The sequence below is a fragment of the Rattus norvegicus genome, chromosome 8, assembly GCF_036323735.1.
Source record: "Rattus norvegicus strain BN/NHsdMcwi chromosome 8, GRCr8, whole genome shotgun sequence".
NCBI classification, from domain to species: domain Eukaryota; kingdom Metazoa; phylum Chordata; class Mammalia; order Rodentia; family Muridae; genus Rattus; species Rattus norvegicus.
Window position 1 is genome coordinate 95660021 of NC_086026.1, and position 25679 is coordinate 95685699.

A 25679-nucleotide genomic window follows, 5' to 3' on the forward strand; every position below is an offset into this window, starting at 1 on the left:
CCCTTACTTACACAGACTCCCTTCTTTGCCTCTGAGTAGATGCCCCATCCTCTAGAGTCTCCACAGTTGTATCTGTGTGGTGGCTAATGTAACTCCTGGGAGTGTCTCCCAATGTTTGGGAGTTCAGGATGCATCCCCAACACGGAGATCAGTACAGGTTTTGTCATACTTTCTAGGAAGTCGATTCGAATCTGAACTTACAGAAATTATGCAAGTTGTTCATGGGATAACCTTTCTTTTAGGATGCTGAATTTCAATCAGTAGCATTTTTAAAATCTAAATATATTAGTGTTGATTAGCTGTCATTGGGCGCCAACACTGTCAAATGTTGTTAGTAGAGTATTGTAAAAAGTGTTCAGAAATTCTTAAGAGATGCAGGAAGGGTGCTTGTGAGTTTAATTGGCTTGAAGTAGAGGGTTCAAGGCCATCTGAGCTATCTAGTAAGACTTTTCTTCACAAGGTGGGAGCAGGGACCTGGAGTATAGCTCAGTGATGGAACTCTTAGCTAATATGTGCAGAAGTCCTCTGGCTTTTGCCCCCCCCCCCCGCACCCCCATTCCCCCTGCTAACACACAAAAGAAGAAAACGGAACCAGACTACAGCACTAGAGTTTTGTGATACTGATATGAAGCAGGACTGTGGCAAGGAAATCAAGAAGCAAAGTAGAATATGTACTCTCTAATTTCTCATTCTCCAGTGGTTTATGCTTTAGTGGTGAATTGTTAATCCATCATCAGTGATCAGGCTTTTTGCTACCTGCCAGAGCTCTCTGGATTCACTAATGAAACGCACACGCACACACACACACACACACACACACACACACACACACACACACACCCCACACATGTGTGTGCACTCAGTGATATTTTTTACTATGCCTAACTAGCTCAATGGTTGGGCACTTCTAAACCTCCCCCCACACTCCCCTCTGGTATTTCTGAGTTAACATTTTCTAAATCTGTATTTTATCTTTGGTTCCCTAGACTCAAATGGGGCAGTGGCCCCTTGGGGCCACTTCCCTGGATTCTTACATGTCATCGGACCTGATCTCTCTGCTTCCCCAACATGGCTGGCGAGGTCCCTTTCATGGTTGAGTCCCTTCTTCCCTCCTGCATTTCTTGCCTGGGAATCCTAAAAGTCTTAACCTCTTTCACTCTGCTCAGCCACTGGCCGCTGTCTCGTTATTTATCAATCAAAAACCAGTTGGGGACAAGGACCCTCAGCATCTGGACATTCAGATTCCCATGTGATTTGGGGAGCTGAATTAAGACCGAGCATTAGACCTAATCCCCAACATTATGCCACAAGGAGTGCTAGGATAAGGGGCCCCGAAGCAGCACAGGAGCTCCACGGTGTAAAAATTGTCCTTTCTAGAAACTTAGAAGTGAGCTTTTCCTGCCGGGTGTATTTCACGATGCTTATGTAGGCTACTTTTGAGAAAAGGCCTCAGTGGTTTTTAATCCTGCACTGGACCCTGCCTTTTACTATTCCAAACTACCACGCAAGATACACCCACTGGTGTGATAGTGGCAAGACTGCTTAGGGGAATGACCAACTGTTCTCTCAGTTGGAAGTGACACCTGCTCCACAGGGGGCAATTTATGCCTGCAGCTGTAAACACCATCAAAAATGTGGCTGGGGATGTCACAGTCATATTGATATTGTTTTCCTGAAAGGTCACGTTGTCAAACTGCCTTTTAAATATTTATGTTTATTTCCATAGTGTTGTGCTGCTTCCAATTTTTGTTAGAGGAGCTTCCTAGTAGCAGGATGCAATTAATGCAGAGACCTAACTCATCAAAGTGCTGGGAAAAAGTGCTCAGCCTTATATGGTTCGACTCTATCAATGCCCACCTCAACCCTCAAGACTGAACAAACACCCCAGAAAAGGAAACAGAAGGAATGTAAGAGACAGAAGATGAGGAGGTGTGCTGAGGAAGGCTGGCCTCTGCACGATCTATGGTAGGCCTCTGTACTCCTTGTTGACTCGTGATGCCTCATGGCTGGCTTCTAATGTGCTTATTTATCTCGTTGATGAATCTTCTTTCTTGAAATGCCTCATCCATTCACTTCCCCATTGTTTAAATAGGGCCGTTAAGGTTGTTATGGTTAAATTTAAGAACTGTTTACATCTATTTTCTAGCTATCAGGACAGTAATAAATTAAAAGTTCTACATCTAGATAAAGCCTGAAGACTCCTGATTTCAGAGAAAAGGGAAGAAGCCCTCTAGGTCTTCACTAGGGAAGAAACACCCAAGTGGCCCTATGTTCTTTCCCCCATTCTATTAGATTTCATTAAATACTATCCATAGCCTCCATCTTGAAAAATAATTAATCTTTAAAAAATTATCTGATACACAGAAAGAGTTGAAAATCTTGATATGTCACAAGGGATGGGGGTAGACCTAGCCGCAGCTACTCAGAAGGCTGAGGCAGAAGTATCATTTGAGTCTAGGAATTCACGACTAACACAGCTGTCTCTTTATAAAAGAAAGTAACTAAAGTGATAGAAAGGCACACAGTAAAAAGCCTCTTTCCACTCTTTCTCTCAAAGGTAGGCAACAAACTTGTATTAGTGGTGTGTGTGTGTGTGTGTGTGTGTGTGTGTGTGTGTGTGTGTGTGTGTGTGTGTAAAGGGCCACTTTAACATTCGCCACCACAAGATGGCGCTGGTTTCCACTGCGCCCCACGTGGAAGGCCAGGATAGCCTCCACCATTACGAGATGGCGCTGGCGTCCGCTGTGACAGCCAACTTCCTTTCGGGAAGTTAACTGTGTGCGCATGTGCAAGAGTGCCTTCATGCCAGGTCTTTGCCCACTCCGGGGCGTGCCTTATGAGATCATGGGTGAGCGACCAATCAGGTGTGGATGCGCCGCGCTAGGGTGTATATAAGCCGCGCCATGCGGGCGCGCGGGACTCTCTCTTTAAGATTTAATAATAGGTTTTGGCTGTCGCAAGGATTCGTATGTCCCTGCGTGTTTTCTTGCTGGCGAGGTCGCGCGTGGGACATGTGTGTGTGTGTGTGTGTGTGTGTGTGTGTGTGTGTGTGTGTGCGCACGCATGCACGAGCATGTGCTCATGTGCATGCACACACACATTTCTAAGTATGGACAGACTGCTTTTCAACAATAAGAGAACATTGTATATCTTTAGCTTAACAATAATTCTCAGAGACTTCTCCATTGCTCCAATAACTCTTTGGGGTAAGTGGTATCTATTGTAGAGTGGGTTAATAATCACTTCTGTGCACCAAATCACCCTGGAACTCAGTGGTGTAGGACAGAGCTGTGTGCTTATGGTCTGGTAAGAACTGGATGTGAGTTGGCTTAGATTAACCTGGACACACACATGCTGGTGCTTCTGCAAAATGACTGTTGAGTTCTACCATAGGCTGAGCTGAGCTGGACCAACTTACTTGAAGACAGATTTCTTTTTCTTTCTTTTTTTTTTTTTAACTTCCTCCCAAGACCAGTAGAATAGCTGAGTGTGCTATTCTCCTGGCAACAAAAACCCACAAGAGCGAGCCATCCCAATCCTAGCAAATCCTTTAAGGAAGCTGCCTGAATCACATCTATACGTCTACTCAAATCACACACTGAAGGCGTAGGGGACCGTGGTTAAGAGGACACTGCCTGTTGATGTGGAGAAAGGATACAGCTAAGGAAGGTCTGAACGGGTGGGGCTGCTGATGCCACAAACATGCCCTGGGCTTTACTCCAGGCCCCAACTCTCAGGATATATCCACCCTACCATCACAAATGCGGTGAGAATGACTGAGTACATATGTCATCTCCCACGCGTGTCACATATCCAAAGTATAAATCCTCGCTAGCGAAACTCTTGATTAAAGAATATGATATGAGCACTTCTAATTTTGATAGTGACTGCCAAAACCCTGCTTGGAGATGATTGACTGTGACAATTTATGTCCCCGCTACCAATGTTGGAACTCTTATCATTTTAAAAAGTTTTTTGCTACTTTCCCTATGAATAGATTATCTTTTCATGCCTCTGATTTCTACAATTCTTGCTACAAGACTGACAATCTTTTAATACTAAAAGCCATTTATATTTTCTTATTTGAACCCATCTGTTCATCTTTTGCCATTTTGTTCCAGTATTTTTCTTTTTTTAAGGAAAAAAAAAACCCACCAGAAACAAAACAAAAATCTATCAGCTGTGTAATTAAATGAAATGGCCTAGCACTGTAATTAATAATAAAGCCTGTGTGGGCTCTCAAAACCGCCTATTTTTATTTTTAAAATGTCTTGTATTTATTCTTAGAAAATATCAGGGGCTGGAGAGATGGCTCAGTGGTAACTGTCTGTTCTTCCAGAGGTCCTGAGTTCAATTCCCAGTAACCACATGGTGGCTCACAACCATCTATAGTGGGATCTGATGCCCTCTTTTGGTGTGTCTGAAGAGAGCAACAGTGTACTCATATACAATAAGTAAATACATCTTTAAAAAAAGAAAAGAAAAATACCATGCAGGCATAAAATGCATCTTGGTCATAGGTCATATCCAATTCCCACTTCCTGCTTCCTCCAACTTGCCAGACCCTACCCAGCAACACATTTCCCTCCTGATTTTATGTCGTCTTTTTTTTTTTTTAGTACGTTCAATGCCCATATGTGCGTGGGTGAGAGGTTACCCACAGGGGCATGGCGACTTCCCAGTGGCTACTCCCACAGAGGAAAGTGACTGTCCTTCAATAGCTGTCAACTACCAGCAGTTCCTCAAATGGAGGTGGGCTTTGGGAGTCCTTCCCTATTCACACTGGACTTTTAGTTGTCTGGTTATCTGGTTGTACGCAGGTAACCACAGTTGCTGTGAGTGCATATGTGTAACACCCATGTCATACACCAGACCTGAAAATGCCAACTCTATCCGAGGTGGGGAGGATCTGAGTGGTGGGGTGTCCTATTTTTCATTTGTGGTCACGCAAAACGGGTAAGGACACATTAGCCAGTCTGGCAATTTTGAACCAGTTAAACATAAATCTGCCAAAGACTACTTCAATTCCTTGGTATTTGTCCAGGATAAATAAAAACGTTTGTTCATACAGAGATTCGAATGTAAATATTTACCTCTGCCCTGTGTGTGATAGCTTCAGGCTGGAAGCATCCATCAGGAGGCCAAAGAGAAGGTCCTATAATCATGCTGTGGAATACTATTCAGCAAGAAATAAAGAAAAAAAGCACTGACTCTTCTAACAATAGGCATAAACCTCAAATTTAAAACCTTAGAAGAACATGTACACATTTCAGTGCTTTTTGTGTGTTTGGATCCAATCAGGGTCTCTAATATGCTAGGCCCTTATTTCTCCTGAGATACAGCCCAGCACTCTTCTAAGAAAGTTTAGCATTCCTTACCACAAAACTTGGGCCTCGTGGATGAACTTTAGCATGACTGTGCATCCAGTGTAGATGTTTGCAGACACAGTGAGCGAAGCCTTTCAGTGTCTGCAGAACTGGACAGAGCCTTATGGACATGCGGTGCTCACACTCAGGCTGAGGCATTAACAGCTCTCTGGTCACTGTCTACGTACGGAATCCTGCCGATGAGCACGCTCAGTGTCTGTGCCTCGGTTTCAAACCCTTTCGATACAAGCTTCTTGGTAAAGATCTCTGCAACAGTACCTCTTCGCCAAAGCCCTGCTACAGTCTCGGGCTCCTCCAGCCGCTATTACTGGAGTTTAGTGAGCGCAGCCCACACCATGTGCATTGCACCCGACTTTCCTCTGCATAACTCACACTGGTCAGCCACAAGGCTTGACCCTAGAGTGACCTCACTGGCCCTCGTTAATAACCCCGAGCCTTTATCTTCTATTGGCATGAATATATGATAAATGTCTATTCCAAAATATATAACAGGCGTTGGTCCTTTGGCTGTTATATGGAAGACCCAAACTAAATCAGATAAAATCCTCAATATATCAGATCTGGGCAGTTCAGACAACCCTAGGGCCATTGTTGTCGTCAATGTACCTCAGCTTGTGGAGTCAGATTTGCAGAATCCATTGGGCATTCAGAGTTCATGCCCTCAAACCTTGGCCTGAGTCTGTGCACTGAAACCTCTGATCGACCCATACTAGACCCCTGCTAGTATGCCAGAATGAGAAAATTGCTGCCTTTGAGGTAGTTCTCTTTGGAAGGCAAGGTGGGGGTGCTGCAAAAAAGCTCATTAATAAGTATTGGCTGGCTGTATTAGATAGAGTTGAAAGGAACTGAATTTGCATGGTCATTGCAATTGCAATGCTCCTTCCTAACACTGGGGTGGATTCTTTTTTGGTTTGACCTCGTGTTGGTGAAGAATTAAAGAAATGGATGCTCCTCAGCACTGTCTTCAAAGCAGGACCAACTTGCATTAAAAACTGGATTCGAATATAAGGGCCAGCAAAATGGTTCAGCAGGGAAAGGGGGATTGATACCAAGCCTCAGGACCCGAGTTCAATCCCCGGTGTCCATGTAAGAGAACATATTAAGTAACTCCTGCTAGGGGTCCTCTGACCTGCACTCTCACGCAATGGCAGGCGTTCACCCAGTAAATAAAAACACCATGGCTATTTTAAGTAAGTGGACGTGAGGCAATATTACTGATTTAAACATTTGCCATGACTTGCTTTTACAAGACAGTCATTTTGAGCAGGCAAGGTGGGGTCTTCCTTACACAGGTAAATTAACTGTTTCCTCTCCTCTGTGGGGGCTCCCTCACCCTCAAGCTTGGGTCTTCAGTCTACAACTGTTAGACTTCATACTGTGCATCATTATAATATCTTATTTTAATATTAAGCCTGTTTATATTCTCACATCTACAGGGAATAACTTACCCGGAGTTGAGGTTTAACTCTTAGACATAGGTACCCCTTGTTTCCACACTTTCCAAAACCAGTGTTTCTTTCTCTATTTTTTTTTACAACAAATACCGTACAAAGCCACATGTAGTAAATAAAAATGTACCTTCCCACTAAACTGTTAACATATATGTCAATATATATACTTTATATCTAACAGATATAATTTTCAATCAAAATATTAAAAGATAGATAAAGGAAGGATAAGCTTTAAATAAAACGAGTATGACATGGAAATGTTTGGGCAGAAGCTTATCAGAGGGCTTAAGGAAATAGTAATAAACCTCCTCCCACTTATAACTAAGCTATGATTTAAAGGGACATCGCCTCACAATATGGGTGAATGCAGAAACCAACTTCTTTCATTTCATTTTATCAATTATTTTATTTATTTATATCCCAAATGTTGCTTCCCAGTCTCCCCTTCACCTCTGAGAGGGTGTCACCCCCTTCCCCCCGGAGGGGGCATCAAGTCTCTAAGGATTAGGTGCATCCTCTTTCCCTGAGACCAGACAAAGCAGCCCTCTGCTTCATATGCCACGTGCCTCAGACCAGCCCACATGTGCTCTTTGGTTGGTGACTTAGTCTCTGGGAGCTCCCAGGAGCCAGGTCAGTTGACACTCTTGGGCTTCCTATGAAGTTGCCATCCCCTTCAGTTCCTTCAGTCCTTCCCCTAACTGTTCTGTAGGAGTCCCTGACCTCAGTCCAACAGAAACACAGCGTCTTCACATAGCCTACACGTTACATTAAAGGCCATCACACTAGCAGCAACTCCAACTCCAGACAAGAGGGACGGACACAGGTGACCTGTGCTGGCACCAGGAACTGTGAGTGGCCTGGCTCTCCGAGGTAGTTTTGGTCAAGTTCCAGACAACAAAGCTTTCTTCCTGAAAATCTGGTGTGTGCTAAAGTGATGCCACGCGTGTTTGTTGTCTCGAGTGCGAAATGGATCTGATTCTAGGCTAAGCTTCAGAGGTTAATTCTACCAGAATGCAGGTTTGAAAGTCATTCAAGACTGAACAATTCTTCACTGTTGGGAGTTGCTATCTAATTAGGGGCTTTCTAATATCCCCGGCCTCTTCCCACTAAAATGCCAGAAGTTCCCAATTACTGTTGACAACCAGAAAATGCTCCAGAAATATCCGAAATGCCCAGTGGGGGCAGTGCCTCTCTGTTGAAGGCCAAGCACCTGTATCATCTACTCCCCAGCACACCACCCCACTCTTTTACCTCAGCATTAAGTTTTTGGTTTTTTTTTGTTGTTGTTGTTTTTCTTTTCTTTTCTTTTCTTTTTTTTTTTTTGTTAATCTCATCTCTCACTTGGGTCTCCAAATTCCCCTCTCTACTCTCAGACTTATCTGTTGAAAATTCACTGTTCCTGTGACCATATCATTGCCTGTGGAGATCTTATGTAGTTCCCCAGCATTATAGGATAAACCAATCCTTTGGAGGTCAGCCATATTTAATGCTGGAAAGGAGCAGGGTCTGATGTAGCTGAGGCTGGCCTCAAACTTGCTATGTAGCTCAGGATGGCCTTGGTATCCTGACATCTCTGTTCCTACTTACCAAGTGCTGAAATTACAGGCATGTTCCCACATCTGGCTTGATCTGACCTATTTCAAATTGGATGTGAGCATCTCCCTCCTATGTTTGCTGTACTCTTCCTCAAACGGCATCCAGAACTGAACATTTCAACTCCTTTGAGCAAGCTCTAATACTTCAAAGTGCAACTCATGACCTAGCGAATCCTCACACCAGATCCACCCTCTCCCAGCTTTGTACCAGCTGTTCTGACTGTTAGCCCTGCCCCACTGAGTTACCTGAGGGTAGAGATTTTTTTTTTTTATCCTAAGGACCACATGAGTGGCAGGCAAAAGGTGAGGTCTTAAAGAATTTGTTGAGCTAATGTTGAGTGATTGTGCTGACTCTAGCTTATCTTGTATTTAAATCAGGTTGTCTCAAAAAAAAAGGAGCCCACATTTCATCCTTCATCAAAGAACTTGAAATCTGTTCACAAGAATATTCTTTTCACTGTGAATAATTTTATTTTATTTTATTTTTTATTTAAGATACTTAGGCGTATGTTTTACCTACAAGTATGTCTGTGCACTACAGGCATACAGTACCCTTGGGAGCCAGAAGAGGGAGTTGGATCCCCAAGGACTAAGTTACAGCTGGTTGTGAGCCGTCATGTGAGTGCTCAGGGGGGAACATGAGTCCTCTGGAAGAGCAGCCAGTGCTCTTAATCACAGTCATCCCTCCAACCTCCATTAATTACTGAGTCATCTCTCCAGCCTCCATTAATCACTGAGATATCCCTCCAGCCTCCATGAACAATTATGAAAAATTATTCTTCTACCCTCTCTTCACTTTTCTTTTTACTTGTGTGCAAGTGGCCTTTGCTGTCTTTGGTGTTAGTTAATGGTTCTGTAACAGATTTGCTTGGTATTCAACACTTGACTTTGTTGGCCTTTTTTTTTTTTTCAGACTGAAAAGTGTTCGCTCCACAGTTCCTTTACTAATTTTAGGCAAAGACCAAAGGTAACTAGTTTTAAAGAACCTTGGCGTTTGTCCATGTTGAGTGGCTTCTCTCTGCTGGTTACCACTTAATGTTGTCAGTATCCTTCCTTCTTTCCTTCCTTCTTTCTTTCCTTTCTTCCTCCCTTTATTAATTTCCATGCAGCCCCAAGATTTACATCAATATTTCAGTAATATCATTTTTAGTGACTTTCCTTTGGGTCATTAGAAGAAAAATGATTCCTGTAGTAATAATCTCCTACATAAATGTTAGCGTAGGGCTATTTTACTAGGGGCTATAACACGACCTTGGGAAATATATTAAATTGATTTTGCAAGGGCACTGAGATCTTCCATTCCCCTTCTGAAGATGTACTCTGAAACCCTCTGTCCTGCTTCAGAGCGTGTAAATACCATTATGCACAAAAAAAAAATTTTCAAGCTGTCAAGAGTAAAGGAAGTATGGTAATTTAGTATAATTAAATGCCTAGGACAATCAAAATAGAACTGATCCTGGTAAGTTTTTCTCACTTGTGGGAAACTTCTTTAAAAGTAGTTATCCGTGTTGCAATCATGCTGTTAAAAATCTGCAGGGTAAGCCATGCATGGTGGTGCATGCCCGCAATCAAGCACTTGGGAGGCAGAGGCAGGAGGATAATAAGTCAGCCTGGTTTACACATGGTTTCCGGCCAGCCAGGGCTTCCCAGTAAGACTTTGTCTCTAAAAGCCAAAACCGGGTATAGCATCATAGTCCACGATATGCTATATTGAAAATCTTATGGAAGAAAGCAAGATGGGCAGATGGCCCAGCTGGGAAAGTGATTTACCTTTCAAGCACACAGACATGTTTGTGTGTGAGAATATTTCAGTTCTCACATTATTCAATAAGGGTTTGTAATCCTTGCACGGGTGGTACAGAGGTCTAGATGACTGGACTTTGTTGGCTTGCCAGACCAGGCTACTCCTTCACTTCCAGGCCAGGGAGAGACTTTGTGATGAACAACACTTCACGTTCTATTTGCACACTCACACCCGTGTGAATATCTGTCTGCACATACATGCACCGTCCTACAAAAATATGCACATGTGCACATCCACCAAAAGCATATATATGGACATAAAAATATATTCTTAAAAGGAGAAAGATTGTAAATAAAACATAATATATACATACGATCCTATTGTAGAAGAAATAGAATTAAAATATATGCAAAGTAAGGGGCTGGAGAGATAGCTGAGAAAAGTACTTACAGTGTGTGATGGCTAAATATTGCCACCTTAACAGGATCTGGAATCACCTAGGAGACAAGCCTTTGAGCACACCGGTGAAGGATTTGGTTAAGTCAGGTGGGCAGATGCGTGTTAACAGTGGATGGCGCAATTCCATGTGCTGGGGTCTGGAGGAATCAAAAGGAGAAAGCAAGCTAAATGTGACCATTTATGGCTCTGTGCTCCCTGGCTGTGAACACAATTTGTTCACCTGCCTTAACCTTCCTCTGCCAAGACTCCCCACCCCCACCTCTCCCAACCCCCACACCCCTGGCTGCACCCTTGTCCTGTTAAACCAAACCCTCTCTCTTTCAATCTGTGTTTGTTACAGCGTTTATCACGGCAATAGAAGTAGCAACTAAGAACTGGGTGAGAGGTCACTGCTGTGCTAAACTGGCCCTCTTGGTCCTCAGGCCTTTGGAACTGGTTTGAAACTTTGGACTAGAAAAGCCCTCAAATACTGAAGGCATAGCTTAAGGGTCTGCTCTGACGGGGATTTAGAATACAGGCATGCTTAGAGGTTTGGCCCCCAGAGGTTTCAGAAGGAGACAAAGGTTGCCAAGAACTGGGCTAGAGGCATTTCTTGTTACATTCTGGCAAAAGAATCTGGTTAAATTCTGCATGTTCCCTAAGAACTTGTGCAATGGTGAATTAAAAAGTCATGAACTAATTTATTTGGTGGAGAGAATTCCAAGGCAGCACATTTTCCAGCTGTGGTGTGTCTGCTGCTCAGTTCTTTTATTCAGATCTAGAGAGAGAGGGAGTGAGCCAAAAGAGTGAGTCTCAAATGAGATCTCAGGCTTGAGAATTTTAAACAGAGCTGGGATTGTTAAAAGACTATACGGTCTTTTGCAGTTGGACCGAATCTGCTTTTGCATTATGGGATACCCATGAGCCTATGCAGCTAAGTGGAAGAAGGTTCTGGTTTAAAGGTAATGTGTTTGGGTGTCAAAGGTGGAGATGTGATGATTAATATCCACTTAACGGGATCTAGAATCAATGAGAAAATTAAGACACTGTACAACCCTGAGAGGGGTTGTCTAGATTAGGTTAATTAAAGTGGATAGACCCAAGGGAACTGTGAGTAACACCACAGTGTTGAGTGTTTAACTGAAATTAAAGTTAACACTGTGTGTTGTACTTTCAATTCTTAAATATTGTGCTTTTTGGAGACCTTTTCTCACCCTGTACTGCTATCATCAAAGTGGTTATTGAAATAAATCATAATAGGTAATTGGAAGGAGAATAATTAAAGAAAGAACGACAACACATGGTTTTGATTATTTGCATCTCAATTCTCCTGGAGATCTTTTGAATTTTACTTGTGGTTCCATTTTACAGATTAAGTATCAGAAATATACAGCGCTGTCCCCCGCCCCCCAGCATGTATGTGTTGAAGCTATAAATGCCTGTTTCTGTTTCTAAGTAGTTGCTAACTGCAGAGGAAAGTTGAAAGATACTCAGGGGTGCTGCTTACCTGGCTACCTCAGGCTTGCCTGACGAAACTGTCACCATGAAGTGACCATGCAATTGGGTTTACAAAACAATAAGTCTGTAATTCTGTGTGTGTGTGTGTGTGTGTGTGTGTGTGTGTGTGGTGTGTTGGACACAGGCATCGCCACCCTTGGCTGCAGGCTCATTGTATCCTGAGACTTTGCACGCATCTCTTCATCTGGCCTAGAGGAGGAATGGGAAGACGTGAAAAGCAGGCAGGTCTATTCTGGGTCCATCTCCACCCTCCTCTTGACAGTGTTCTAGATCGGCATGCCAGCTTTCTCATGGGCAAATCTCGTGAGATTTCTCTTGGTTGTGATATGCGGAGTACGCTGGGTAATTGCCATCAATTGGCATGATCTGGCAAGTAGAAAACATTTGCCTCAAGGCCATTAGCTTACTGTCTCTTTTGTTTGTTTCTTTGTTTGGAAAGCTGAACAGAATGGGCATAGTATCAATGCTACAATGTATCTTGCCTCTGAGGTCTGTTGAGGATCAGATGAGAAGATTTGCTGGTGTTTTTTTTTTTTTTTTTTTTTTTTAAATGCCAACGAGCCAGAGCACAAGAGCACTTGCTCTTTTGACAGAATCACTTAAGACCATGCCAGAAGATCAGAAAAATTCTTCCCGTGTCATTTACTTTACTACAGAAGTAAGCAGGAAAATTGCCCTTCTCGGCGAATGGTCTTAGGAGTTTTAGCACGTGTGTGGGTTTATATAACCATTGTCATGACTGCCATATATATGACTTCAGCTTCTGAGTCGTTCTTTTTCCCCCAAAGCTCTTCACATTTATACTGCAAAACACTTTTAAAAATAAGAGAAAGGGATTTAGATAAATGTGCTGAAGATGCAAATTAATGAAACTGTCTCTTTGCACAAATCTGTGCAGTCTCCAGACTCTGCAGCTTTTTTTCCCTGGGCCATTTTGGCTGGTGTTTGTGTGGACTATCTTGCCACAGGAAGAATCAGCCATAGATTCAGAATTGGTCATTTGCGTGTTCCGGGAACAATCCCTAGCATCGTTAATTTGATACTTTTATTATCCTGGGCCTTCTTTTCCGCAGCCTTGTTTCTCCTGTCGTTTTCTCCCTAAAGTGAAATAGCCTGAAATAACCGATACCTTTTAATTTGGGGAAAATTTTTTGACTGAGGAAAAGAAAGAGTTTTTGAGGGAATAACGGTTGGGCGTTCGGAACTCCAACTCTCCCAGACTTAATGACATTGGTCCTATCAGCTTTCCAGTCCTTTCCCTAATCCATCATCCGGCGCCTGCCAGCGCCCCCTGGGAGACAGACTTTAGGACAAACTTCTTTCCCAGGTCATCCCGCCCACCTCCTGCCGCGAGCGCTCCCTGCGTAGTGACTTGTGCTGACACAACGCACCGCATCTGGTGGAGAGAGCTTTCCGGGTGACTCACGTCGTTGCAATTTGCTTTTGTTTCTGGGGTGTTTTAGCTGCAGTTTTCTTCCCTCTGGTTTTAATTTTGAGAGGAAAGGAAGAAAAAAAAAAAAACAAATGAATCAAGAATGAGTGTCCTTTCCAGTAACCCTCCCCCACTTTAAAGTTGACTGTCTTAACAAGTTTGATAACTACCCAAGACGTGCGGGGGTGGCACAGGTAGGGAGACATTAACTAACTACCTCTCAATCTGAAGTTGCCAGCCAAACCGAACCACGCGAGAGGAGACTTTCTGTATCTCCCTCACAACCCAGGCGTTTGCCGTGGCGGATGTAACCTGTGCAGCTCCTTCCTTCTACTGCTGCTTTGCATTGGTGTGGCTCACGCTTAAATCCATGGCGCTGCCAGCGATGCCAGAAGCAGCGTGAATTCCAAGAGATCCACCAGCGGTTTTGTTTCTGTCCGAGGTAAATACGCTATGCAAAATACGGAATCACCAAAGGATGCCGGGGAGGGGGAACAGAAGGGGAATCCCTCACCTTCCCGGGGCGCGTTGCTCACTTATCTCCGCCTGGGGGAGTCTCCCAGCCTAGGTACCCCTCGTCTCCCTCCTTAAAGCCCCCACCTGAGGCAGCAGAGGTGGGCTGCGCGGCGGCGATCTCTCCCGCAGCCTCGGCCCTCCCCCGCCCCCCGGCTTGGTTTTTCCCGGTCGTGGAGGTTGGGCCAGGGGCTGGGGTGAGAGGAGAGTCGGCGCCCGCAGCAGGAGCCGGGAAGGCGCGTGGACTGGGGTGGCCCTCGGAGTTGGCTTTGGAAGCGCGGGGCGCGGAGGTGAGCAGTGGGACCGAGCGGCCAGGTTTGGAGCCTGGAGGCGGGACCCGGGCTCCGTTCTATACCAGGGCGTGATGAGAGCGGGGGTCCTGGCTGCTACCCCGCCCACGGTCCCACGGCCGCTTCGTTGGCGGGTTCCCTCCGCTCTTCTGGAGGCGCCTGGACCCTCTCGGGGTCGGGGAGCTGGAGGCCCACGAGTCGAGAGTGGGCGACAGCTCTAGGGCTCTGCTCTCCTTTCCCCACTAATCCAAGGAGGTACAAAAGAAGGGCTCGGAAGAGTCCAGTAACCCGAAACTTCGCTCGCAACCCAACCTGGGAGGGGAGGAGCGGCGGGGGCGGGGACCCCGGAAGGCAGGTGGTCGGCGGGGGCGGTGGGAGCTGGGATCCGGAAAAGGGAGAAGTTTTCTCGCTGGACTCCGCGGGGTCTGCGTGAAGTTCGAGGCGGGAGAAGGGCAATCCGGCTAGAAGCCAGGCGGGAGGTGGCCCGGGTACTGATGGTGTGGGCCCGGAAGAGGAAGGCTTAGCGCTCGGGAGTGGGGACCGCGTCCCTCTGGGGGGGCGGGGGGGGGAACGCGCACAGAGGCTTGGGCTGGGAGGCTAGTGTGGGGGCAACTTGGTTAATACTGGGAAGCCGCGGTCGTCACTGCTCCTCACGCTTCTCTCCCTCGTGTCCCAGGTCGCCCATCCGATCCTTCCCTGAGAGAGGCGCCAACAAAGGAGTTGAGGAGGTGCCACCCACCCCAGCGGCGGCTGGAGGAGGAGCGCCAAGGCCCGTGTCCCGACCCGCCGTGCGTACTCACTGGAGGGAAGGGCGGGGTACCGCTCCGGGAGGGAGACGCCCGGTGGCCCGGGGTTAGCCAAGTTCCAGCTTTGGCGTCCCTTCCTTGGCTCCCACGCGAGGAAAGTTTGCCGTCGACGCTTGCGGCCGTCTCGCGCCCGCCGGGCCCAGGCGGTCGAGTCTTCGGAGCGGGCACCGTCCCAGCTCCGGGGAACCGCGAGCCGCGATGCCTGGGGCGGGCTCCCGGGGCCCCTCTGCCGGGGACGGACGGCTGCGGTTGGCAAGGCTGGCGCTAGTGCTGCTGGGTTGGGTCTCCGCGTCGGCCCCCAGCTCTTCGCTACCCTCGTCTTCCACCTCCCCGGCTGCCTTCCTGGCTTCGGGGTCTGCGCAGCCTCCGCCGGCCGAGCGATGCCCCGCTGCGTGCGAGTGCTCCGAGGCGGCGCGCACGGTTAAGTGCGTGAACCGCAACCTGCTGGAGGTGCCTGCGGACCTGCCACCTTACGTGCGCAACCTTTTCCTCACTGGCAACCAGATGACCGTGCTCCCGGCTGGCGCCTTCGCCCGCCAGCCGCCGCTCGCCGACCTGGCAGTGCTCAACCTCAGCGGCAACCACCTGAAGGAGGTGGGTGCAGGTGCCTTCGAGCATCTGCCCGGCCTTCGCCGGCTTGACCTCAGCCACAATCCTCTCACCAACCTCAGCGCCTTCACCTTCGCGGGCAGCAACGTCAGCGTCTCGACCCCCAGCCCCCTGTTGGAGCTGATCTTGAATCACATCGTGCCCCCTGAGGATCAGCGGCAGAATGGGAGCTTCGAGGGCATGGTGGCCTTCGAGGGCATGGTGGCAGCTGCCCTGCGCTCAGGCCTTGCACTCCGAGGGCTGCATCACCTAGAGCTGGCCAGCAATCACTTTCTTTACCTGCCTCGGGACTTATTGGACCAACTGCCAAGTCTCAAGCACCTGGACCTCAGGAACAACTCCCTGGTGAGCCTGACCTATGCATCTTTCCGCAACCTGACACACCTCGAAAGCCTCCACTTGGAGGACAATGCCCTCAAGGTCCTTCACAACTCCACCTTGGCTGAGTGGCAAGGCCTGGCTCATGTCAGGGTGTTCCTGGACAACAATCCCTGGGTTTGTGACTGCTACATGGCTGACATGGTGTCTTGGCTTAAAGAGACAGAGGTGGTGCCGGATAAAGCCAGGCTCACCTGCGCATTCCCAGAAAAAATGAGGAACCGTGGCCTCTTGGACCTCACCAGCTCTGACCTGGACTGTGACGCTACCCTTCCCCAATCCCTGCAGACTTCCTATGTCTTCTTAGGTATTGTTTTAGCTCTGATAGGCGCTATTTTCCTCCTCGTTTTGTATTTGAACCGGAAAGGCATAAAGAAGTGGATGCATAACATCAGAGATGCCTGCAGGGATCACATGGAAGGGTATCATTACAGATACGAAATCAATGCGGACCCCAGATTAACAAATCTCAGTTCCAACTCGGATGTCTGAGAACTAGGACTGGCCAAGGAGGACTCTGCATGAGGTGTATGTAGACTTAAGGTCCCTCCCCCCCCTTTACTATGCTTGCTCCACTTCCACCCTCCACCGTAGACACCATTGATTTTGATCCTCGTTATGTAAAATTCTTGGTGTGTTCTGTTAATGTAAGGACATGAACAACTGTGCATATAATGTTTATTTACCCCTTTCCTTTTGGTACTCCTCGATGCCTGCAGAGGGACTTTTTTTTTTCCTCTCAAGTTGCAGCATGGACATGGACTCTTAGTTGAGCTCAAGGCGTAGCACAGATAACATTCAACGGGAGCTGCCTCAATTTCTTTTTTCTTTTTTGAGAAAAGTACTTTATTCATAAATATGAGTTTTATTGTCACCTACCTAAATTATGGAGGAAATATTGCATCCCCAAATTGCCTGCAGACCTTAGCAAGCTCTTACCTAGAACTTGGTAGTGCACAGGAGCACCTGCATCCGAGAGCATGCGTACATTTTACTGTTCTGCATATTAAAAAAATTGCAACGTCAGATAACTTCTTTGACAGACTAAATTACTTTTTTGATTGCAGTTTACATGAAACTGACCCGAGGTTTTTCTTTTTCTTTTTTTATAAACTGCATTGAGACCCAACAGACTGGATTGTTATATAAAAAAAGAAAAATCAATAAAAGAGTCTCAAAAGAAGCATGTTGTGTTCAAGTTTGGTGTTTTGAAAAGAGGATTAAGGGCAGTGGTATTGAATAGCCTGGGTTCAAATAATAATGAAGTTATTAGTCAGCAGAGCTGAGAACCAGCCTGGAGTGGTGTCTTCATATAAATAGAGTGGAGATAATTTCTGAAATGGTGAATCTTTTAGGGCTTAAGTGGAATTAAAATTATTTATAGGGCCAGAGTACTAGAGGTCCCCAAGTTAACGGTGTTCATTGTGCGTTATTTAAAAGACCATCGGGAGGTTGGTAATGGCGAAGAGTTCGTTATGACACACATGTCACAGCTGCCACTTTGTCTAGACTAATTTAGCTGCCACGACAGAGTCATTAGCAAAACTGAATGAAGTTGCTCCATGGGATTCTAGAGCCCAGTGCGAGTCATGTGGTGGCAGTAAATGTATGAAAATAAAGTACCTTAAAATATTTTGAAATAAAGTATCCTAAAACACAAACTCAGAACAGTACTTTTTCAGAGATCATAAATTGTGGGGTTCAGAGAACCTTGAGAATCTGTTCTTAAAATTTCAAAGTGGAACATTGTGTTTTTGGAGTTATTGTGTGTTTATGCCTAAAGAAATAACCAGAGATAAATACTTGTATTTAGAAACAAGAAGTATAAGAAGTTATTAGATTCTTATATTCTGTATTTAAGAATTTGAGGACTTTTTAAAGAAGTCTTTTTAAAAAAAAGTCTTAGCTCCGAGCACCATGTAAGTGTATATGCCTCCATAAGGAATAAAAGCAATTTATTAGGTATTAAAGCAATTTTTCATTAATACTCTTGTCATCCTATACTCATCTCTACAGGGCTTTACATTTGAAATAAAACTTACACTTTGCTACTTTTATAAATAAAGTGGCTCTAACCTTAAGTAATGAAGTCTTAGCAGGTTACTGGATTCAGGAGTTTTCAAACCTGTGGCTCTGTTCCTTGTTTAGGATTGGTATATAGTCCAGTATGAATAATGGGGCTTTAAGATCTTAAAGTCTATTGCATTACTTTGTAAAGTAGTATTCACTGTCTGGGCAGTATTTCTAATCCTATAATTACCCTGGTAAAGGTTAAATATCAGATACTGAAGTGTTTCAGTGGACATGTTGAATATTTGTGTGCAATTCATAAACTGCCATTATTTTCAAAGAATAATGAAGGTTCAAAGGTCAAAATAGTAAAAAAAAAAAAACCCTAGTATATAGTGGGAATATGCTATTGAAAACTGGTTGATGGACACGTAGATAGTATTCAGTACTGCTGAGCTAGCTAGCTGTATTTGAAGATCATTCCTTCGCCACCTGATAATTGAACGGTTAAAATAGGATCATTCTTAAAGATTCAGGAACTTCGTAGGTTCGTTGGTTTTATTATTACTATGTTTGTTTGTTTTTCTGTCAACTCCCAAACCTGTGATGAATAGGAACAAACAAAGATGGCCTCTTGCTGGTTAGGAGATGGCTGTTTTAAGGTTGGCGTTGCCCCCAGCTCCCCCACCCCCACCCCCGTCTTCTGTCAGATACGTGATGTCTAGCTCAGGACAAGTGCTCTGCGTTCCTAGGAAGACAGGTGCTAAGCACAGTAAGCTTGTGGGAGAGAGAGACGACACGAAGTATAATCTACAGCGGCTGTTTAAAATAAACAATTACACCGCTCTTTACCGTCAGACCTTGTTCTTAGAAGCCTAGAAAGTTCCATCTCAAAAGTAAGTTGTGGTTGCTTTTACACTTTACTGCAGAAGTCAAATATTCAGGAGGTATCCTTTATCTTTAACAGATTCCGTAATTTGAAAAGCTGTTTGAATGTCTAATAAATGCCTGTGTAGGGAAGATTTTTAGGACAGTGTCACTGTTTGTCCCCTCATCTAGTGACACTCACTCTTCAGCATTAATTCTTGTCTTCACGTTGGCCGCCCTAAGTGCTATGCATTGGCCGTCTATCAGGTCTCCCTTAGAAAACATCGAAACATTTCATGGGTTGACTTTCGTTTTAAGGAAGAAGAGATGAAAGGGAAGGCTGGGTTGAAACTCGTGATTGACTCACAGTTAGTAAGTTCTCATGAAACATGATTGGCGATGAACGTGACTTAATGCTCATGGCAGTATTTAACTGAGAGTCCCTTACTCGGACTCCATCTTTTAAATGAGGTGGTGGTGATGGTGGTGGTGGTGGTGACAAGGCTCCCGATCCATGGCTTTCTTCCTTAGGCTCTGTCTCTGCTCTGCTCCCTCGGGCCTGGAGTTCTAAGGCTGCACTTGCACCTTCACAGCATTGCTGCTCAAGCTTGCTGGAGTTCAACCTCCACATCTCGCCTGCTTTCCATCTTGACCTCTTCAAAGATTTCAGTAACAGCTACCACAGGGATCTTCCGGGCTGAAATCCCCTCAGCCATTCAGCCTTCAGAGCGACACCAGGAAGACAGCGTTTCTTAGGTCAGGTTGGGGAGAAAAGGGAGGAGATTCTGTTTGTGAGTAACACGTGCATTACTCTTCAGTAATCCCTCTTCAGAAGGTTTCAGCAGCAGGCTGTGTTAGAAACTGGTAGTGTAAGAAGTCCGGTGCCATCCTGTGCGTCTGTCTCCTTTCAGATGGGGAAAAGGGCTCCCTGAAAAAATGACTCCTTGAAGGCTTCATACTACCACCTTTTCGTTCTTCTTGGAGACTGGATTCAAGAGAGGCAGGCTCTTCCAATTTTGTGTTTTGCCTTAGAATGTTTTAGCAGCTCGGTCATTGTCATGGGTTAAAAAAAAAAAAAAACATAGGTTTTAAACCGCGGTCATAGGTTTAAAACTGTTTAAGGTACGGTTTATATATTTATGGGTGCATGAATTCTTAGTATGTCACCCCCAAAAGGGCTGTCAGACATGTTGGGTCAGTGTTTCATTCCACAGATGAAAAACACGAGGACTGTGATGTTAACGCCAGCCATTCTAGAGGCTCGGACTCGAAGCTACCCGTATCTCCCATCCCGATTGACACATGGCAGCATTGCTAATTGCCTGCCTTGGAAATTCCACGTCTAATTTTTAAAAGGACAGGTTCTTTGGTGAATTTGTTCTTTGGGTGAATGTTCCAATTTGCTTCAGATTTCACTTTGAGATTAGTAACAGGTCCCATGCTTCGGGTCCCTGAACACACATTAATGTTTCTTAAATATTTTTTTGCTGATGTTTGTTCCTATAAAATGTCTCTGTATCTATAGCATGATAGGAAATAGTTTTATAATTTAATTATTTATAAGTTATGCAAGGTAATGAATTTTATTTCAGCATTTTTTGTATGAACCTCTCCACTCCCATGCTGGGAACTAGTTTGGAAACTCCCTGGTGATACTTGGATTGGAAGGATAGAAACTCTGGAGTGCTGGGTAATGTGCATAATTCTGTCAAATTAGGCCAAGTTCATGGCCACACAGTTGGTCCCCTGGTCAGACAGTAAGTTTTGCATGGTCGTGGTTTGCTGGCCTGCCTGTGCCAGTGCCACGGGCTGGAGCTCTGGCAATGCAAAGCAGTGTCACTTTAATAAATCCGTGTGCCGACAGGCCGGGGCCAGCCCAGGTTTGCTGTCTGCGCGTGCAGCCCCCCAGACGAGAGCCCCAGTAGCCTCCCATTGTGATACGCATGCCACAAGACCGTGAGAGGTTTGTCACTTAGATGGATACTGCAAAGGTTTCAATTGGTACTGTTTGAATTTATCCTGTAGGAAATCGGGTTTGCTTTATTGTCTAAAATAAAAAAAAATGGGCCTTAAGTTATGACTACCACATTACAAACTTACATGTAAACTTTTATTAAACATGCTCTCATACTGAGCCAACATTTTATGTTAATAAGGTCTATTTATGACTCAGTTTAGTTTGATTAATGTCAGAAAACACTTGTTATCAAGGAAACAAGGACTTCAAATATGATCAACAATAAGACATTTTTGTGGAAAGTATATATTTAGTAAATATATTTTAATTTAAGGATATAGTCAAGGTACAGATTTTTATTGGGAGCTTGTAGGCTTTTTCCCACACAGGTCTGGCTTTACTACTTTTTGGTTGACGTCTCCAAGGACAGCTGTGATCTATGATATTTCAAGGTCACTACTTGTACACAGGGGAAGTGGACTCGCTGTTCCTCTAGGCAGGTCAGTTTATAAGCATGTCATTCATGGACATTTTCCTCCAGTGTTAGGGTGGTAGCATTGAGCCTCAAAGAAGACTTGGTTTTTCAGTCAGACATGTTCTGTGACCATTCATATAGGTCCAGAACATGGCTATAGAGCATTTAAAATACATAGGTTACCTTATACTTTATAATGATATAATATAAAGTATAATAATTTGACATAAATAAAATTTTATTTGTAAGTATTTAAAACTCCAGAGGTCAGGGGTCCACAGTGTTTTATCCTGTCATCAAGGGGGAAAAGTCTTAATACTGAGGCACACTGCTTTTTCTTCATGACACATATATTTGACATATGTGTTTTACATGTAATCATTGCCATTATCCCTAAAATGTTGTGGTAGCTGGTTTTAGAATGCTTCATTTCATGCAGAGGATATGGTTTGTGGCTTAGGGAATCCTCTCATGAGCATTGTTGTGCCTACCTGTGTGTCAGCTTTTGACATTTTCTCCCTCAATTCAGATGCTCGAAGGGAACTCTAAACCTTTATCTAAACCCCGAAAATAATGTTGAAGTCGATTTAAAAAGTGCAGAGTTCACCTTTTTTTGTCCTAAGGGTTCTTATATCAAATTCTACAGAGCAATAAAATATTTGTGGACAGGATTTTGAAGGATAAGAAAATGAACTAGTTGCAGTTTTAAACCTGTGAATGTTTGTTTTCTTCATGATAGCAATACATTTAGTAGGTAAATAAGCTTAGAGTAAGACAGAGGAAAGGGAGGAGGGACGTGGAAGGGAGGCAGGGATAAAGAAACGTGTAAAGTTAATTGACCTTTTCCATGCTAGGACGGAAATTTCAAGGCAAGCCATGTCCTTGCCTGCTCTCTGGTTTTATTTTAGATGACACTTGTGTATCTGATCATTTAAATTCTATGCAAGTGTTTGAACTGTGTATTGATTTTTGAATTTATTTGCTTTAAAAAATCTCAGTGAGGTTCCATGAATCATTTATCCAGGTTATTCAATAAATATGTATTAAATGCTTTGTTCATATTAGGCTCCAGGGTTAGGATAGAGTTTTAAAAATGAGTTTCTGACATGGAGATGTTTCTCACCTACTAGTGAGGCTCAGTAATGACAATGAGGGATGTTTTACTGAGTGTTTCCTGGAAGGAACACTTTCAACCAAGCCTTCTGCAGAGCAGACTGGGGCCTAGAAAGGCAGACAAGTCACTGTCTGATGTCTAGGTAGTAAAGGTTGGGCGTGGGATTTAAATGGCAAGTTTTGGGGGTGGGGATTGGGGGGAGGGTCTTTCTCTAGGACACATGGTCAAAACTTGAGCTTTTGGAACTGCATAAAATGAACAGTTTAGCTAGAGAGTGGAAGGCAAGCATTCCTGGAGATTCACATGGCGATATGAGTTCCAAGTGGGGAGAAACTCTGGCTGGGAGAATCTGGAAAGGGTTCCTGGGAAAGTTCTTCCTTAAGGTTATTTGGAAGAAGTGGCAACTTCAGACGACGGGGTGGGAGAAAATAAAACTCACCACCGGGATCAGCAGCAGCAAAGAGAAGGAGCAAAGGTGTTTGGTGTTTCGTGGGAGGAGGGGAGCTGAGGCTTGCAAAGTCCCAGTGCCTGGACATCACAGATGGATGTGAACTGTTAGGACTTACCCAACACCTGACTGATGACACCTGATTGATGACGGAAGCGCAGCATGCCTCGTTTGATTGATTTAGAACTCCTTTTAAAAATGAGCCACAGTGCAATCTAAGAGGCTTGCAGTACCAGGCCAGTAGTAAAAGGACTGTTGACCGCCTTCTTTAGGAACCAAGGTGTGAATGTTGAGAGACATATGGATGTTGGCCACCATCTGAACTATTAGGCACTTGGAAGGGGCAACAAGTGACATCTGAGGACTCAGCATTAGTATGTGCATATGCACTTAAGAAATTCATAATTTTCACCCCCCAAAAGGTGAGCCTAGAATAAATAATAGTTGTTAGTGGTGATTAGTTGGCTAGATCGATGGAACTATTCCAAGAGTCTGTTAGAGTATGAACACTGAACTAGCTGTTTCACAAGGCCAACCTGGACTACACGGACTGTAGCAGTTTTGATGGCAGCTCCTAGTCATGGGTTTATAGACTGATTGGGTGGCAACAGCTCTCTAGAGAGCATTGTCACGTGACTTGGACACCAGCAAAGCTTACAGACTGTCTTTTCTACATACTCATCTCACAGGACTCTAAGCGTCCTACAATAATACTTCATCTGGCAAGGGACAGAGTCAGAAATGTAGGTCAGATATACCAGAAAGTCCAGGGTTTGTTGTATTCTGTATAGTGTTTCTGTGATAGCGAGGAGGTCGCTGTGGTTGCTAAGTCTGAAGAGTGTCGTGTCGTGGGCCATAGTCCAAGGGGCAAGCTGGGTGCAGAAACACACTGGTTGGACCAGTGGAGGACATTATCCAGAATGGCCCTGTATGCAGCAAGCAGTTGACATTTCAACACTGTGTAGCATGGGCCAGAGGAGGACACTTACGTTACACCAGAAGCCAACAGACAGTCTGTGCCTACCACATGGGGAGGTTGCTGAAGTTTCTGCCTTGAAGGAGCCTAGGAGATGGGCATTAAAGGGAGTGCTAGATATGGTATGGTTTAGACACAGTGCCTTTTGTTTGGGGAGGGAGGTCTTTTTTTTTTTAGTGCTTTATTTTATTTTATTTTATTTTATTTTACAGTTTATAATTTTAACGATCTAATTGTATACATACTTTTTATTGGATAGTTTATTTACATTTCAAACGTTATCCCCTTTTCCAGTTTCCTTTTTGCAACCCCCTTATTCCATCCCCCCATCCCCCTGCTTCTATGGGGGTGCTCACCCACCCACCACTCCCTCCAGCCTCCCCACTCTGGCATTCCTCTACACTGGGGCATTGAGCCTTCCCAGGACCAAGGGCCTCTCCTGGGAGGGTCCTCCTTAATGGGTGCAATTTGCAAGGAACAAAGTAAATGAGTTTAAGTAAAACAAGTTAATATTCTGTGATCCTCTTAAGCAAAAGATGTTGGAGTTTTGACGTCATGGGTGTGCTGTGAGATCTATTATCATTTTGTAGCAGCACCAGGGAAGTGTAATTGTAAAAAATAATCACTAGAGATTTAATTGAGGTAGTAGGGCCCTGTGGTGGTGGTGGTGGTCGTGGCGGTGGTGGTGGTGATGCGTGTGCACCTGTTTGAGTGTCTCTGTTTCTTGAGTGAGCATGTCAAATGAATCTTGGAAAATGAAGCTGTCATCCATGTAATATACCTAGTTATTTAAATAACCACTGAGTCTAAGAGCCTTCATTGAGGGGCTTCTGTGAGATGCTATTTATTTCTGTCAGGTCTCAGCACTGGCCGAATTGGGCAATTAAAGGCGAACCAGTCGATGTTGTTGCTCCTGCAGTTTAAATGATGGCTCCTGTCTTTATGCCGGAGTGTGATGTTTCCCTTGTGGAGTAAGGTCCGTAAGGTCTCCTTTCTTTGTCTGCTAATTTTAAGTGCTAAGTTTACTGATGACTTGCCGGGTCAGAGCCTCCTTGCCTGTTACGGGATATTTTAGGTCAATAAGACACTGCGACCACAGAAAACTTCGTTAGGGCCCTAGTTCTGGTACTAAGGTGTAGTGCACATAAACCAACAAGGCCAGAGGAAGAGAAAGGAGACTCCAGGGACCTGGCAGTCACCAAGTAGGGGGTAGTTACTTGACCTTTATCTTTTTTTATCCATTGTTTGAGGCTCAATTTTCTCCCTCAGAATTGGTTTGGATTTTAATATTGATCTTTCTCTCTCTCTACACCACACACACACACACACACACACACACACACACACACACACACACACACTCACACCTCCAAGAGGGTATGACAAGATCTGATACATACTGTACTTTGGGAAGTGAGCAGCGCAGACATTCATACTGTTCTAGTCTGGCTTCAGCAAGGGAGGAAAATGGATCCGGTTCTGGTTGTGGTTATGTGTTTGGACCAAATGATGGTTTCCAGGTTTGCATGGCTTGAATTCTCCCCCTTACATCCTTGCCATTCCAAGAGAGTCATAGTCAGCTAATTTGTATTGGTTCTGCCTGACATCGCAGGAGTAAGGAATAGAGGAGGAGGCTTGAATGCATCAGAGAGCAGACATAGAAAATGGAGT

At 44.7% G+C, this 25679-nt stretch overlaps 1 protein-coding gene and 1 long non-coding RNA gene across 7 annotated transcripts; one reads left to right on the forward strand and one right to left on the reverse strand.

Moving 5' to 3' along the window:
- Nucleotides 1-894: 894 nt before the first annotated feature.
- LOC120094219 (uncharacterized) lies at nt 895-13920 on the reverse strand. Of its 3 annotated transcripts, none has more exons than XR_005488356.2 (3): nt 13525-13613; nt 10628-10773; nt 895-5176 (listed from the first exon to the last, which is right to left on the reverse strand). It is a non-coding gene; the product is annotated as an uncharacterized LOC120094219 (long non-coding RNA). The 3 variants fall into 3 exon arrangements; XR_010054236.1 differs by lacking the exon at nt 895-5176 and adding an exon at nt 13783-13920 and having other exon boundaries at nt 8884-10773; XR_010054235.1 differs by lacking the exon at nt 895-5176 and adding an exon at nt 13783-13920 and having other exon boundaries at nt 8884-10773; nt 13475-13613.
- A 52-nt stretch (nt 13921-13972) lies between these two features.
- On the forward strand, nt 13973-17344 carry Tpbg (trophoblast glycoprotein). Of its 4 annotated transcripts, none has more exons than NM_031807.2 (2): nt 13973-14007; nt 15045-17342. In NM_031807.2, exon 2 carries the CDS (start codon nt 15373-15375, stop codon nt 16651-16653), a length of 1281 nt encoding a protein of 426 aa, NP_113995.2. In that variant the 5' UTR covers nt 13973-14007; nt 15045-15372; the 3' UTR covers nt 16654-17342. The 4 variants fall into 4 exon arrangements, with proteins under 4 accessions (NP_113995.2, XP_006243561.1, XP_017451424.1 ...); XM_006243499.5 differs by lacking the exon at nt 13973-14007 and adding an exon at nt 14016-14368 and having other exon boundaries at nt 15045-17344; XM_017595935.3 differs by lacking the exon at nt 13973-14007 and adding an exon at nt 14343-14623 and having other exon boundaries at nt 15045-17344.
- Nucleotides 17345-25679: the final 8335 nt, after the last annotated feature.